This window comes from Pseudorca crassidens, chromosome 10 (genome assembly GCF_039906515.1).
Source record: "Pseudorca crassidens isolate mPseCra1 chromosome 10, mPseCra1.hap1, whole genome shotgun sequence".
Classification (NCBI taxonomy): Eukaryota; Metazoa; Chordata; class Mammalia; order Artiodactyla; family Delphinidae; genus Pseudorca; species Pseudorca crassidens.
The window spans coordinates 100,170,311-100,186,921 of NC_090305.1; the positions used below are offsets into that span (position 1 = coordinate 100,170,311).

Below are 16,611 nucleotides of genomic sequence, written 5' to 3' on the forward strand. Positions count from 1 at the left end.
AGTCCCGCCCCGTGGCTCCCGCCCCGCCTCGCCGCCTTCCTCCGAGACCAAGGCCAGGTCCCTACCGCAGCCGCGGCGCCAGCAGGAGGGAGAGAAGGAGGAGGGGGGGAGAGAGGCAGAGGGGGAAGGGAGAAGGGCGGGCTACTCACGCCCAGTCCGCGCTCACCGTACGTGGTCGCAGATTCGCTACAAACGGCCCCACCACTCCGGGTCCCGAGTACCGCAACTTCAGTCTCCAGAAACTCAGCTCTAAGATGGAGGTGCTAGAAAAGCCATGTAGGGTGTCCAGGGGCACTTCCGAATCCCAGAGAATGGCCTCTCGAGCCTCAGCGGGCGGGCGGGGATGTGTGGCGAAAGTGCAGCTCGGCAGCGTTGCGGCGTCGCGTTTACCCTGCGCAGACGCCGTCGCCGCCGCTGCTGCCGCCGCCGCTGCCACTGCCTTTGCCGCCACCGTCTCCGCCGCCGCCGTCCCCGCGCTGCCTCCGGGAGCCTCCATTGTTCCGGCGGTGCTGGGTCCCGAGACCGGGCAACCTAGGGGCTTTCGAAAGGGGCGGCGGCCGCCGCAATTGAAAGACCGGGGCGCCGGCGGGACTGGGAGCGGCAGGGGTCAGCGCGGGAATCCCAGGGAGCCGGGCCAGAGCGTGGGGCGGCAGGGGGTCGGGGTGGCGAGGTCTGCAGTCTCCGGAATTGGGGCTCCCCATCCCCGGCCCGTCTTTCCCCGCCGGCCTCCCCTAGTGGGGTCGGAGCCCCGGCGGGCGCCCTCGGCAATGAGCCCGGACTCGAGGTGGCCGGTGAGTGCGGGCCAGGGACGAGGGCGGGAGTGGCCAGCCGGGAAGGGGTAGGCTACTTTCGTGGGGCGCGCACTGAGCTGCCCAGCCCGAGTACCCTCGGGCCACTCCAGCCCGGAGAACTGACAGTGCATTCGCTCACAGCCTGCATTCCGGGCAACACTGTATCCTTCGGGGTTGCCTGGGGCTGCCTGGGCCAATGGCAGGAGAAGAGCCTTGTTTAACATTTTACATTTCGACAAAGGGGAAACGTAGCCGCATCCGGGAGAGGGCTGCGGGCACCGCCCGGCCCGGCCTAATCCCTCTGGCCTCCGCCCCCTACTTCCTCCAGCCCTCGGAGCGCCTGGGGCAGATGCCGCCGCCATACCCCTGGGCCGGGGCCCTCCCCACGGGCTTTCGGGTCTAAGTTGCCTTGTCTCTCCTCTGTGCTTCGGTTTCTGAGTCCCAGCGGGACGTTTGCTGGGGGTTTCTGTGCTGATTAGGGAGCCAGCCGGGGCAGCAGAGCTGCAGCGTTCACCAGGGATTCATCATAGAAAGAGGAGAGTTTGTTTGTGCTTCTGATTGGTTTGTTTAAAGACAGGTGCAGGTAGGAAGTAGGGGCGAGTTTAAGGAGTAGTTTTACTGATATGACAATCTGGGGCTTTGACGGAGAGACTGGAGCAGCTCACTAGCTTGGTTAAGTCGCAGGAGAGGAGCCAACAAGGACCGTTATTAATCAGGGAGCTCAGGGTGGCTTTGCTTGGAATGGTGCCAAGACCACAGTTAAATTGTTGCACTCAGCTAGCCCTGGAGAAATTGGGGCAGTCTCTCTGACCAAGCTGGGCTTCCTGGGGGCTGGTGCCATCTGCTGTCTCCACTCACCCAGAAACACTGGAGAGGAGGAAGGGAGGGCTCTGAGGACCAGCATGGAGCTGAGTGTGCCTGGATTGTCATGTTCCTGTTTGTACCCTTAGGGCCTGGTGCCACTCCCAGGGCCAGGGCATAGGCTTACCTTAAAGGCCTCAGAAATTAACTAATTCTTTCTGTAACCCAGTGATTTCTGCTGGAGTCCAGGACCAAATCATTGGCTACCTGTTCAAACTTCTGCATGGGCTGACACTAGCCTTCATCCATCTCATCTCCAGAACTGGTGATCCCCTCCCTCATTTAGCTATTCATTCAACAGATTATTTATTCATTGGCCAAAACAACACTACATGCCAGGTACTGGGGATACAGAGGTGGGTAGGCTCTGGTGTCTGCACTGCACAGCTCCCAGTCTAATGGGAGGAGACAGAGAACTTCCAGTGTGGTGAATGCCATGGTGGAGGTGAGGATGAAATGCTGGGGAAACACAGCTCTCCATGGGAGAGACAAAGAAGCATAACAGGAGTGACATTCGAGCCATGTTTTGAAGAATGAGTGGGAGCTCACTAATCAGGGAGGTTGGAAGGCATTCTAAATAGAGATCATCTTGCAGGAATGAGAGGTTGTAACATTCAGGGACTGACAAGTTGTCCTGGTTAGACAGAAATACAGCTGTAACTGGTGAAAAGAATCTAGAAAGGAGGACTAAGGCCACACAGTGAAAGGAGCACCTTGAATATCATCATAAGGAATTTGGATATTATCCTGAAGTAAGTGGGGAACATCAGGAGGATGCTTTTAATCAAGAGACTAACATGATCGTTTCTACTTGGTAGAAAGATCGTTCTGGACACATTGTGTGAGATTAGGCTAGAAGAACTGAGACACAGAGCAGGATGATCAGGCAAGAGGTGATAAGGCCGAGACTATGGCCATGTTGTGGAGGAGGGGGCATTTGGAGCTGCTGTAGAGGTTGGCTGGCCAGGACCCTTGGGGAGAGGGAGGGCTGGAGAGAGTGGAGTGGGTGGCCAGGAACTCTTCCCTCGGCCTGTGCTAACTGATCTGTACATTCTAGATGTGACAGCATGGGGGTGGACTTTGACGTGAAGACTTTCTGCCACAACTTGCGGGCAACTAAGCCACCGTATGAGTGCCCTGTGGAGACCTGCCGCAAGGTCTACAAGAGTTACAGTGGTATTGAGTACCACCTGTACCACTATGACCATGACAACCCACCACCCCCACAGCAGACTCCACTCCGAAAGCACAAGAAGAAGGGGCGCCAGTCACGCCCAGCCAACAAGCAGTCACCCACCCCCTCAGAGGTATCCCAGTCGCCCAGCCGTGAGGTGATGAGTTACGCACAGGCCCAGCGCATGGTGGAGGTGGACCTGCACGGCCGCGTCCACCGCATCAGCATCTTTGACAACCTGGATGTGGTGTCAGAAGATGAGGAGGCCCCTGAGGAGGCCCCTGAGAACGGCAGCAATAAGGAGAACACTGAGACACCGGCTGCTACTCCCAAGTCAGGCAAGCATAAGAACAAGGAGAAGCGCAAGGACTCCAACCATCACCATCACCACAATGCTTCTGCAAGCACCACTCCCAAGCTGCCAGAGGTGGTGTACCGGGAGTTGGAGCAGGATACCCCTGATGCCCCGCCCCGGCCGACTTCCTATTACCGGTAAGGCCGCCTCCACCTCCCAACTCTGGAAAACTGGTCAAGCAGGGCTCAGGAGTCAAAGATAGGTGATAGGCAGTGGCAGGGGTAAAGCACAGCAGAAGCACACTGGTCCTGCCAAGGCATAAAAGTGCCCCAGCCAATGATGGCACTTCGTCTACACTGCCACATGCCAGGCCCTGCACTGGGTGCCTTATAGCCATTCCATTATTTTATTCTCACAACTTACTCAGGTAGGTATTGTTCTGATTTCACAGATGAGGAAACCACAGTCCAGAAAAAGGACCGAGAAGTCACATGTCAGTAGATAGCTGACAAACCCAGGTTCCTCTGACTCCAAAGCTGCACTATTTCCACAGTATCAAAAGGTCCCATTTTTTGTTCCTGACTCTTTCTACTCCATCACTCTGTGATCTTGGGAAAGGCATCCAGCTTTTGGTGTTTGCAGTGACCCCATCTGCAGAGTAGGTATGATATTCCTCTGGTAGCCTAAAGGTACAAGACTAGGGACAATGATTTCATAAAGTTATAAAATCAGTTTGTAAATCTAAAGAAGTAATTTTCCCATTACTTGTTCTGTTATTGTCACCCATCCTTTAGCCTGCGTAAGCAGTATTTTCATCGCCTATGTTTTGTACTCCTCCAAGGACCCTTTTATTTGTTTCATTGAACTGTTTCTTAGTACCCCACTTCTTTCCAAAAATTAGTCACAGTGGCTCCTAATAAAGTCACAGGCATAGGGCTTCCCTGGTGACGCAGTGGTTGGGAATCCACCTGCCAACGCAGGGGACACGGGTTCGAGCCCTGGTCCGGGAAGATCCCACATGCCGTGGAGCAGCTAAGCCCGTGCGCCACAACTACTGAGCCTGTGCTCTAGAGCCTGCAAGCCACGACTGCTGAGGCCTGTGTGCCTGGAGCCCATGCTCCGTGACAGGAGGGGCCACTTCAGTGAGAAGCCCGCGTGCAGCAACAAAGACCCAATGCACCAAAAATAAATTAATTAATTAATATTTTTAAAAAGTCACAGGCATAAGGCTAAATTCCTTTAACTTGAGGTAAAAAAATGAAGGAGTGGGGAAGTGTGGTGGTGGAACTACATACAGAAACCCTAGCTGAAGGATGGAATAAAAACCAAGTGTAAAATTTCTTAGAGTCTTGGCATCCAAGTCAAAGAGGGCATTTGGGTGAGTTAGTTAAGGAGCCATCTTTGGTGTCAGCTAATCAGAAAGCCTGATCTCTGACAAGGACTTGTTGTAAAGGTTTTTATATGAAAGGTAGTTTTTACCAGAAGGGCAACCCATGTGATGTTATACTAAATCTCAGTTTTTTAAAAGCAAATCTTTGGGAACTCAAGTAATTTGGCCCAATGCGTCACTCTCCTCTCACCGCTGTTCACATGCTAGCCAGTCTCTTCTTCCTCTCTTCCATCCTTTCATCTGTTCAGCCCAGCTCCGTTTCCCTCTGGCTTTCTACTGCCTCTCTTGTCTGTCAGTACTGACTGCCATGCCCACCTCCCAACACACAGACCCCTCTCTGGGCCTGCCCTCTCTCCTAATGGCTCTTCAGTGCTCTTGGCTCCAGTAAGCAGCCCAGCCCAGCTCCTCTGCTCCTTTTCTTCACCCCTCCACTCAGATTCACTCTTTCCTCGGGGGAATCAGATCTGTTCTCCAGGCAGCAGCTTTCAGCTGGTGCACTGCAATCAGTTGGGAGGTGTGTTGCATGTAATTTGTTACTACTGTTAGCAGAACTGCCTCTTTTGGAAATGATTTACTTTTTATATAAATGTAAGAAGATTTGAGGTCATCCCTCTAATAACACCACTTGCTCTTGCTCACATCTGGTATGCTTTCTTGAGGGGGAGAGAGAGGGTGGAGTGTCAGCTGCTGTGTCAGGAATTGTACGTGACATGCAGCCTACCTTATCTGCACCACACCCTGTAATCTTGCTGCATGGTGGGAGTGTGTTATGCACCATCACATAATGTCACATGTGTCGTGGCAGAGAAAAGGTTGAGAGCTGGTGCCAAGGCCTGGAAGGGACCAGATGTTTCACACTAGCCCTGAGCCACACCCTTTTTCAAGGATGAGGACATTGCATTCACCTTGGGGAAGAGGTAAAGGGCTAAGGAAGAAGTTGCTTCTGATAGACACAGTATTTTAGTCTGTCCTCCCTTCCACCCCCTAAATGTCTTTCAAACGAGCAACACTGAGCACCTATTTCTGTGTGGTGAATCAGACATGGTTCTTGCCTCTTATCTAATAGTGGAGGAGTTAAGACACAAAAACAGTTATAACGCAAGACAGGGTGGGGCAGATCTATACAAAAACTAATAATAAAGCTAACATTTATTGAGTACTTGCTCCATGCCAGCTACTGTTCTAAGCCCTTTACCTGTAGTAACTCATTTAATGTTCACAACAGCTGTATGAAATAGGTTCAAGTTAGCATCACCATTCTACAGGTGTGGAAACCAAGGCCCAGAGAGATCAGCTCACTCGCCTGCTGTCATCTAGAGCATGGCTCCGGAACCTCTGCTTGCCTGGCCTGCTGTAGCCCCCAGAGCCACATTTCCCTTGTGGAGAGGAGAGGGGAGGCATGGGAACTAACATTTATCTAGGGCCTGCTGTGTGCCACTTGATTTAGCCCATTTGTTTCTCATTCTGTCATCAATAAAACTGAGGTTCAGGGCTTCCCTGGTGGCGCAGTGGTTGAGAGTCCGCCTGCCGATGCAGGGGACATGGGTTCGTGCCCCGGTCCGGGAAGATCCCACATGCCGCGGAGCGGCTGGGCCCGTGAGCTATGGCCACTGAGCCTGCACGTCCAGAGCCTGTGCTCCACAACGGGAGAGGCCACAACAGTGAGGGGCCCGCGTACCGCAAAAAAAATAAATAAATAAAAATAAGACTGAGGTTCAGAAAAGGGCAGTGATGTCCTGAATGCCACAAAGTAACAGAGCCAGGATGTAAATCCAGGTTTGTTAGAGGGCAAAGCCCTGTTCTTTCCGTTGTAGCTCCCTGTAGCTTTACAACACCAGGGTCAGGCCACCTAGAGTGTGCATGGCAAGGGGGTGGGGAGCCTACTTTGTATCCCAGGCACCTGGAGCAATCCTTAGCTGCAGTCCCGCTGGCTCACTGAGTGCTGTGAAGTGCAGTTTGAATCCTCACTCTGCCACTTCCTGGTTGTGTGAACTAACTGTGTTGGGTAGTTAATTAACTTCTCAAAGCTTCCAGTTTCCTCATCTATAAAGTGAGGAGAGTAAAAACATTGACCCTATGGCTATGGGGAAAATAAATGTGATAACTTAGCACAATGCCTAGCTTATAGTAAATGCTCAGTAAATCTTAGTTATTCTGACTGTTATTTCCCAAGGTTATCCAGAGAGTAAAGAGTACCTAGAGTTTGAGGGAGCCCTGAGCTGATGCTGGTACCAGCTAACAGAAGACCTACAGCAGCTGCATTCAGGACATAGCCAGTTGGTGCTAAAACAACTTATGTATGATTTGCAAATGAAAACTGAGGACCTTCCTTCCTCTGACTCCTTGTATCATCACCCAGATCACCCCAATAATGGGTCCTAGCTGCCCCATCCTTCAGGAGTCTGGCTGAGCCTCTGCACCTCAAAGGAGGCAGTGTAGCAGCTAGGACATGAGCTTTGAAATCGGCATGGTTGGGTTCATATCCCAGCTCTGCCACTTTCTCACAAGAGGACCAGGGCAGGTGAATTAAGCTCCCCAAATGTAAGTTTTCCTTTTCTGCAAAATAAGAATGATTATAGGACTTAGAGTGCCTGGGGTAAAGGTGAGGATAGAATCAGACAACACAGACTTACGTAAAGGCACAGGCCTAGAATAGGGTGAGTACTCGACAGATATAACCCTATAATCTTTAAAGGAGGGAAATCTCAACCTTCTGGTGCTGAGCTGCCTATGTGCACTGCAGGTACATCGAGAAGTCGGCGGAAGAGCTGGATGAGGAAGTAGAGTATGACATGGATGAGGAGGACTACATCTGGCTGGATATCATGAACGAGCGGCGGAAGACGGAGGGTGTGAGTCCCATTCCGCAGGAAATCTTTGAGTACTTAATGGACCGGTTGGAGAAAGAGTCCTACTTTGAGAGCCACAATAAAGGCGACCCCAATGCGCTCGTGGATGAGGATGCAGTGTGCTGTATCTGCAATGATGGTGAGTGCCAGAACAGCAATGTCATCCTCTTCTGTGACATGTGCAACCTGGCTGTGCACCAGGAGTGCTACGGTGTCCCCTACATCCCTGAGGGCCAGTGGCTGTGCCGCCGCTGCCTACAGTCACCCTCCCGTGCTGTGGACTGCGCCCTGTGCCCCAACAAGGGCGGTGCCTTCAAGCAGACAGATGATGGGCGCTGGGCCCATGTGGTGTGTGCCCTGTGGATCCCTGAGGTCTGCTTCGCCAACACGGTCTTCCTGGAGCCTATCGACAGCATCGAGCACATCCCGCCAGCTCGCTGGAAGCTGACCTGCTACATTTGCAAACAGCGGGGCTCAGGGGCCTGCATCCAGTGCCACAAGGCCAACTGCTACACAGCCTTCCATGTGACGTGTGCCCAGCAGGCTGGCCTTTACATGAAGATGGAGCCTGTGCGGGAGACGGGTGCCAATGGCACCTCCTTCAGCGTCCGCAAGACTGCCTACTGCGACATCCATACGCCTCCAGGTTCAGCACGCCGCCTGCCTGCCCTGTCCCACAGCGAGGGGGAGGAGGAGGAGGAGGAGGAGGAGGAGGAGGGTAAGAGTTGGAGCTCAGAGAAGGTCAAGAAGGCCAAGGCCAAGTCCCGGATCAAGATGAAGAAGGCGCGGAAGATCTTGGCAGAGAAACGGGCAGCAGCACCTGTGGTGTCTGTGCCCTGCATCCCACCACACAGGTATGAGGGGAGCAGGTGGACAGGCTGTTGAGGGAAGAAGCCCTGTTGGAGACTGACAGCCCCCTGAGTGGAGTGACAGGGTTGGGGTATCTTCTTCCTATCAGGAGCTACATAGAAGTTTTGGGGTTTTTTTGCTTTTTGTTTTTAATATCAAAAGAGATGAGCTCTAGCAGGTCACCTGGCTTTTACACTAGGAAACAGAAACTTCAGCTTTTATCTGGCAGACCTAACGTGTTTTAAACTGCCTTCCGTTTTGATGAGGTGGTTTAAGTTAGGAAGAAAGAGGCTGGAATAGCTACCAGCCACAGTGGAAGAAATGGTCCGACTCTGAAGGGAGAATGGAATGAAGAAGGGGGATGGATACGCTCTAGGAATCGTGAAACGGTTGCTGCCACAAATAAGTCCAAATGAGGGCTACAGTCATCAGTTACTTTTTACTCTCTCTTGTGCTATATAGTCGATTTCCTATAGTTTACTGCTGTACAGTAATACTTCATCTTAAAACCTTCCCAGGCTCAGTCTGAGTTGGGTATCCCAGGGTCAAATAGCACTCTGGGCTGCAATGACAAGAGCAGTCTTAGGGGCAGGCTCCCTGACCCACTGGGGAACAGAATTATGGATCTGGCTTAGAGCTGGGAGCTTGGCTCCCTGCCTGCTGAGTTGCCATTGACAGCTCTCTTTGCTCTTCTTTGCCTTAGCCCAGTGTCATAGGCCTTTCTGACAGTAGATTTATTCCCTATTTAGCCCCACTCAGAAACTCTCATTAGCCAGAGACCACTGTTCTGCTTAAGAAAATCAGGGCCCAAGAGGTTTTTCTCTTTGCTCTCCTGCTTCCCAGGCTCAGTAAAATCACTAACCGCCTGACCATCCAAAGGAAGAGCCAGTTCATGCAGAGGCTGCACAGCTACTGGACGCTGAAGAGGCAGTCACGGAATGGGGTCCCACTGCTGCGTCGCCTGCAGACACACCTGCAGTCTCAGAGGAACTGTGACCAAGTTGGGGTACTGTGTCAGATTCCCTGTGGGCTCTAGGAACTAGTGCCAGGGGCACGAGGACAGAGATTTTGGGGGGGCCGTACCGCCCGGCATGTGGGATCTTAGTTCCCCGACCAGGGATCGAACCCGCACCCCCTGCCTTGGAAGCGTGGAGTCTTAACCACTGGACCGCCAGGGAGGTCCCCAAGAACAGAGATTTGTGACTGTAGTTTCCAGTGTCTGAGGGCTTGGGCTGTTTCCTCCTTTAAACTAGGCCTCAAAGCAAGCTCAGGATGAAATCCTTACAGATGATTTTTAACGCATTTTTCCTATGTGTTCATCTGTTCGTTCACAGCAAGCATATACTGAGCACCGACTCTGTGCTGGGCCTAGGGGCCATGTGGGTTGAGGAGCTTCCACTTCAGTTAGTTAGTGAGCCTACCAATAAATCACTGTGCTCCCTCCTTTGGCTTTGCCTGCCCTTGACCCAAGTTTCCTGGGCTCTCGTCCCCTCTGGCTCTCTCATCATTTCCTGATCCCTCTTTTGCCTCTTCAGAGAGATTCTGAGGACAAGAACTGGGCCCTCAAAGAACAGCTCAAGTCCTGGCAGCGGCTTCGGCACGACCTGGAGCGAGCCCGGCTGCTGGTGGAGCTGATCCGCAAGCGGGAGAAACTCAAAAGGGAGACGGTGAGTGCTCCTGGGCCAACTCTTTTTTACAGTAGAGAAAACAGACCCAGGAAAACAGAAAACATGGACAAGTATGTGTCACCTGTCCAGGAAGCAACAGGGCTGATGCGGGAGTCAGGTCTCGTGAGCTCAGTTTGCTCTCAAGCCCACCGGAAGCAGAATGTCGCAGGAGAGTGTGACCGGAATCCTAAATTATGTGATGCAGGTAGCTGGTGCTGGGAGCTCAAGGAAGGGAAAGTCCAGAGGAGTCAAGTACACCGAGCTGTGTAGGGTGGGAAGGAAGGCGAGTTCCCATACCAGCTACAGCCATCTCCTCAGACCTCTCTGCCAAGGGACTGGCCTAGGCCTGGCTGATCGGGCCTTTATGTGTGTCAGATCAAGGTCCAGCAGATTGCCATGGAGATGCAGCTGACCCCTTTCCTCATCCTCCTTCGAAAAACCCTGGAGCAGCTCCAAGAGAAGGACACAGGCAACATCTTCAGCGAGCCGGTCCCTCTGTCTGAGGTAACCGAATTGGACGAAGTAAGAATCCCTTCCCCTCACTCCACCTTCTTTCTGTTCCTCTCCCAGATGGACCCCCGCTGCAGGTCTGGGCCAGGGACTAGGAGGGGACCTTGAAGAGAGGGGCTGGTGGCTCTGGGGCTCCAGGATGAACTGGAGCCACATGCATCACCTGGACTCTGTCTTGTCCCTGTCATATCCCAAGGGCCCAGAATGGGAGGCAATCTGCACTCCTTCCCCAGAGGCAGGGACTGAGTCTGCCAAATGAATTATCCCAGGGCAGGAAGACACTTTCCGGGTGCTGAACCCTAGAACGGAGAATTTAGAAGGCTCAGCACCTAAAGAACCATCTCTGAAGCCCTAGGTCCTGACTGGCAGACTCTTCTCTCTAAAAGGTATAAAATGAGAGGCCTGAGGCAGCAGCCTCCTTATAAGTCTTAATGATAAGTAAAGAGAGCTATAGGAATGCAAGGTGGTGTTTTTTTCCAGAGGATTCCCCTAGTCATTTTCTTACTAAAGCGTCATATGGCTCTAGGAGATAGATTTGGCTGTAGTTTCATTACTGTTTTCTAGGTGAGGAAAAGAAGGCCCAGAGAGGTTAAGAGGCTTGCCAAGGTCACACAGCTTGTGACTAGTAAAGTCAAGACTAGAATCCGGCTTTCTTTTCCCCTGTGCTGAATGCCTGCCTCTAACTGTGGTGGGAGGAGGTTGCTGGATGCATTTCAAGGGAGGTTATTAGGAACAGGGGTTCAGGGGGAATGAGGAACGTATCTCCACTTAGCTACACCTACCGTGTTCTCCCAGGTACCTGACTACCTAGACCACATCAAAAAGCCTATGGACTTTTTCACCATGAAGCAGAACTTGGAGGCTTACCGCTACCTGAACTTTGATGATTTTGAGGAGGACTTCAACCTCATCGTCAGCAACTGCCTCAAGTATAATGCCAAGGATACCATCTTCTACCGGGCAGCAGTGCGGCTCCGTGAGCAGGGTGGTGCTGTGCTCCGCCAGGCCCGGCGCCAGGCAGAAAAAATGGGCATTGACTTTGAGACGGGCATGCATATCCCCCACAGCCTGGCTGGAGACGAGGCCTCACACCACACCGAAGATGGTGGGTGATAAGTCACACCTCCACATAGACGCCAATGCCAGGGATGAACAGCTTTCCAAAGTCCCCTCCTGGGAGCAGGCATTGTGTAGGCAGGAAGCAGCTAGGCTGAGCAGTGGCAGGCTATCCCCAGGAATGCGCTCTAAGAAGCCAGACTGGGTGAATGCATAGCAGTCCCTGCCATTGCACATCTCGGGGCTACTGTTTTACAGCTGCTCCTGGTGAGAAGCAGAGGGGGAGAAGAGTGGGTTTCTTGTTGCCTGCCCAGGTTCACGGGGCCCAGAGGACTGCCCTGAGTCTGACCCTTTCCTCCCTATTCCCACCCCTGGCAGCAGAGGAAGAGCGGCTGGTCCTGCTGGAGAACCAGAAGCACTTGCCGGTGGAAGAGCAGCTGAAGCTGTTGCTTGAGCGGCTGGATGAGGTGAATGCCAGTAAGCAGAGCGTGGGCCGCTCAAGGCGTGCAAAGATGATCAAGAAAGAGATGACGGCACTGCGGCGCAAGCTTGCCACCCAGCGGGAAACTGGACGGGATGGGCCTGAGCGGCACGGCCCCTCCAGCCGGGGCAGCCTGACACCCCACCCGGCAGCCTGTGACAAGGACGGGCAGACAGACAGTGCCGCCGAGGAGAGCAGCAGCCAGGAGACAAGCAAAGGTCTGAACCCCGCAGCATGGTGGACCCCGAGGCCAGCCAGACTTTGACTCTGCAGCACACACTCAGTGCCTGCCATGCCCCAGGCAGAGGTCCCTCATGCACAGCCAGCTGCACTTTCTCCCTCAATTCCCCAGTCAAGGGCCTCTTAGCTGCCTCTCTGGCTATTTGTATAAGAGACAATGTTCCCAACTCCATGCCCCCCAGATTATCTCCCCTACTCTACCTGGAGTTATGGTCCTATATACCCAGGGCCTACCCTGGATGTATGCCCTTCCCACATCAGGCCCCTCACCGACTCTCCTTCTCTCTTTCTCTGCTCCAGGCCTGGGTCCCAACATGTCCTCAACCCCCGCACATGAGGTGGGCAGGAGAACCTCAGTTCTGTTCTCCAAAAAGAACCCGAAGACAGCTGGACCGCCCAAGAGGCCGGGCCGGCCCCCCAAAAACCGGGAGAGCCAGATGACCCCCAGCCACGGAGGCAGTCCTGTGGGGCCCCCCCAGCTCCCCATCATGGGCTCCCTGCGTCAGCGCAAGCGGGGTAGGAGCCCTCGGCCCAGTTCGAGTTCAGACAGCGACAGTGATAAATCCACAGAAGACCCCCCAATGGGTGAGCCTCACCATCACCCAGCCCCGCAGTAGAGTGAGCAAAGCTGCCATCCTTCCCAATATAACTCCCACCTATCCCTTCATTTGCCCATAATATATCAGAGCTAGAAGGGCCCTTAGGAATCCTTTAATTCAATTCCCTCATTTTACAGATGGGGAAACTGAAGCCCAGAGATGCTGACCCAGCTAGATTCCCATCCAGGGCCCCCCCCCCCCCATTGTATCACTTCACCTTTTCTCTTCTTATCCTCCTTGGGGAATCTCCTTTAAGCCATTTGTGTCCTAAGGCTAGTAACTGCCAAGGGAAGTGCAAGGGGTGGGGCAGAGCTGTGGCCAACTGTGGTGGACACTGCCCAGAGCTAGCTCTGCTGGCCAAGGTTGGAGGAATTTTCCAGCACAGAAGTGAAAGCCAAGCTCTAAGTCCCTCTTACCCCCAGTAGATCTCTGATCTACATCTTCCTGACTGATTCTTTCCCTTCCCCCCTCCCCCCAACCAAGACTTACCAGCCAACGGCTTCAGCGGTGGAAACCAGCCAGTGAAGAAGAGTTTCTTGGTGTATCGTAATGACTGCAGCCTTCCTCGGAGCAGCTCGGACTCTGAGTCCAGCAGCAGTAGCAGCAGCAGCGCTGCCTCAGACCGGACCAGGTACCAGTCCTCCGGATCAAGACCCACCTCCGGGATGGCCTTCTAGATTTCCCTATGGGGAGTGGGGTGGCAGCCATTTTAGCCTAGATTAAGATGGCTCAAACCAAAGGTTCTCTGCAAAATAAATGGAATAGATGAGACTGTCACCATAATGAAACAGAGGAGCCCACCCTGTGTTAAGCTGATGGTTTAGAACAGAGGGCATAAACTGGTTCCTTGTGGGCTGGATTTGGCCTGCAGACATTTTGTTTGGCCAGCATAGTATTAAAAAAAAAAAAAAAGATTCGGAAGTGGCATATAAAATTCCCAGTTTCTGTAGTCTCTGTAAAAATCAGACTGGCAGTTCTGGCCACTGTTGACTTAAGACGGGCGCATGCATTCAGCACTACTGCTATGTCCAGCCCACTTCAGTCAGATCACCCCCAAGTCCCTGAGGGCATTTGAGTTTGAAATTCTTCAAGTAGCCTCTGCTTTCCAAACGTCTTAGACCCTAGGGGCTTAAAGAAGGGAGGATACCCACCATGCCATTCCCCACTCTTCCCCTCCTTTGAGTTGAGCTTCCCTTTTGTCCACAGCACAACGCCTTCAAAACAAGGCCGGGGCAAGCCCTCCTTCTCTCGGGGCACGTTCCCAGAGGATAGCAGTGAAGATACCTCAGGCACTGAGAACGAGGCCTACTCCGTGGGCACTGGCCGCGGCGTGGGCCACAGCAGTAAGTACGCCTGCCCAAAGCCAGGGGTTCTGGGGGCCCAGTGTCAGGGCCTTGCCAGACCCCGGACTGCTGATCCGCCCCCTCTCTCCCATTCCTGTGAAGTGGTAAGGAAGAGTCTGGGCCGGGGAGCTGGCTGGCTGTCAGAGGATGAGGACTCCCCACTGGATGCTCTGGACCTGGTGTGGGCCAAATGCCGAGGGTATCCATCATACCCAGCTCTGGTAGGCTTCCACTTTTCTTGTCATATCCCTTGTCTTCCAACCCCAGAACACAGACTCAAAAGTAGCAGACTTTTTCTACTCTCTGCTGAGCTGCAGAGCACAGGAGTCTTCGGCAGATAGACACTTAGAGGTCCCTGGTTAGTTTCTCCATCTCTCCCTCTTTCTTCCCTTTGCCCCTTGGGCTCTGAAATAGTTCAGCATGGAAATAAGCCAAGGGTCAGCACTGCAGCCCTAGGAGTGTGGTAACCATTTTCTGTTCCCACTTCAGACGTAGTCTCCAAATTCTTGGATAGGGTAAGCCTTGGGAAGGAGACTGAACTAAACCAAGGTCTTATTACACCCTTAGATCATTGATCCAAAGATGCCCCGGGAAGGTATGTTCCACCATGGGGTTCCCATCCCTGTGCCCCCACTGGAGGTGCTGAAACTTGGGGAACAGATGACCCAGGAAGCCCGAGAGCATCTCTACCTCGTCCTCTTCTTTGACAACAAGCGAACCTGGTAAGGGAGGAGGGGAGCATTTGATGTGACTCATAGCCACAGATGCAACCCTCGGTATCGGGGCAGGTTGCCAGGGAACTCCAGCAACAGACAGCCTGAGCTGTCATAAATCAGTGGGGGAGGGACTTAGATCTTTGAGCAAAAGGGTTGTGTTGACCAAGAGTCTGAGAGACTGAGCGGGCAGCAGCTGACAGACAGCTGTAGCTAGAAATCAAAGGACCGTGAGTGACTGTGACAAATGTGGGGGTGGCTCCCCACCCAGACTAAAGTGGCTTCTAGACTTACTTTTCCCACCTCTGCCTCCATGGTGACAAGATGGGGATAAAGCAGGCATAATCATTCAGGTTCTGAATGCCTGTTCCGTCACACTTACGTGTGGTCTCTGGTTGTTAATTGTCTGCAGAGGATGTTTAATGTCAGTTAAGTCTGCCTGGAGCCCACTGGACAAGGTACCTATTTCAGGGTAGGTCAAGGCTCCTTTTTGTGCCCATAACTAACCTATGATTACCCCGTTGTGACCGATGACTGGGCTCTTTTCATCACTAGCCTGTGAGCAGTTCCTTGAGAGCAGGGACTGCATCTCTTGGTTTCTTTAATTCCCACCAGAGCCTGGCCCAGAGTGGGGCACTCAGGAGGAGTTTTTGAAGGAATGAACAAGTGAGGAAGGCTGGTGCCTGTTGCTCCCCCAGAGATAAGAGATGACTTACTCGCTTCTCACCTCGTCCTACAGGCAGTGGCTGCCCAGGACTAAGCTGGTTCCTCTGGGCGTGAACCAGGACCTTGACAAGGAGAAGATGCTGGAGGGCCGGAAATCCAACATCCGCAAGTCAGTACAGATCGCCTACCACAGGGCTCTGCAGCACCGCAGCAAGGTGCAGGGCGAGCAGAGCAGTGAGACCAGCGATAGTGACTGATACTGTCCAGCACAACCCAACCTACAGTGCCCTGCCACCTCTCTCCTCCCCTTTGCTCACTGTCCTGGAGTGGCACCGGCCTCTGCACTGACTCATTCCTGGTCTTGGGGCCAGTCTCAGGGGAAGCTGGGTGGGGGAGGTCCCTCCCGCCCTGAGTGCAGCTGGACTGTACAGAACACTCCAAGGGCCCATGGGGGCTCTGCGCAATGAGAGGGGAGGTTCCACAGGCCAGAAAGCTCCAGAGACCTCATGGCATTGTAGCGCACGTTGGTGGGCCAAGCTTAGGACGCTGTGTAAAACAGGCCATCCAACCACCTCTGCCTACTCATGCCAGGAGAACCCCTAACTGCCTAGTGGCCTGAGGCCCCTGAGGTGGTGAGGTGAGCTGGCATCTGCACAGCCTAGCATTGAGATTGATGTCTGTCCAGCCCGGAAGAGGGGCACTAGGTGACCCCCCCTCCCCTGCTGTTGTAAATACTGTAAATAGTGGAGAATTTAAATTATTCTCATTTGTAACTGCGTTTCCGGGTCGCGCCAGAGTCATTTGGTACTAAAAAAAAGACTGGGGCCTGTCCCCACTTCCCTTCTTCCCATAGATTCCCCCACCTTTCAAACTGGTTTGTATTTATTTCAAAGGAAGAAAATATATTGATTCTTAGAAAATAAATGGTCTGTTTGGAATTCTTGGTTCTTGCCTTCTGCCAGGGCAAAAGTGAGGCTGTGTTCCTCGGGGATGGTAAATAATTGGGCCCAAGTGGTTGCTGGCTGCTGTGCCTGCTGCATTTGTAAGACAACAGCAAAGATAATATTGGGTTGGCCGAAAAGTTCATTCGTGTTTTTCTGTAACATCTTACGGAAAAACCCAAACGA

At 53.1% G+C, this 16,611-nt stretch overlaps 1 protein-coding gene across 9 annotated transcripts; it reads left to right on the top strand.

The window, feature by feature from the left end:
- The first annotated feature begins 373 nt into the window (after positions 1-373).
- On the top strand, positions 374-16,408 carry BRPF1 (bromodomain and PHD finger containing 1). Of its 9 annotated transcripts, none has more exons than XM_067755345.1 (14): positions 374-791; positions 2,710-3,318; positions 7,255-8,214; positions 9,053-9,215; positions 9,745-9,876; positions 10,252-10,398; positions 11,182-11,491; positions 11,821-12,141; positions 12,464-12,748; positions 13,246-13,393; positions 13,969-14,105; positions 14,208-14,326; positions 14,673-14,827; positions 15,434-15,575. In XM_067755345.1, coding segments are annotated over exons 2-14 (3,477 nt in total). In that variant the 5' UTR covers positions 374-791; positions 2,710-2,719; the 3' UTR covers positions 15,435-15,575. The 9 variants fall into 9 exon arrangements, with proteins under 9 accessions (XP_067611446.1, XP_067611439.1, XP_067611440.1 ...); XM_067755341.1 differs by having other exon boundaries at positions 375-791; positions 11,824-12,141; positions 15,558-16,408; XM_067755340.1 differs by having other exon boundaries at positions 376-791; positions 15,558-16,408.
- The last annotated feature ends 203 nt before the right edge of the window (positions 16,409-16,611 follow it).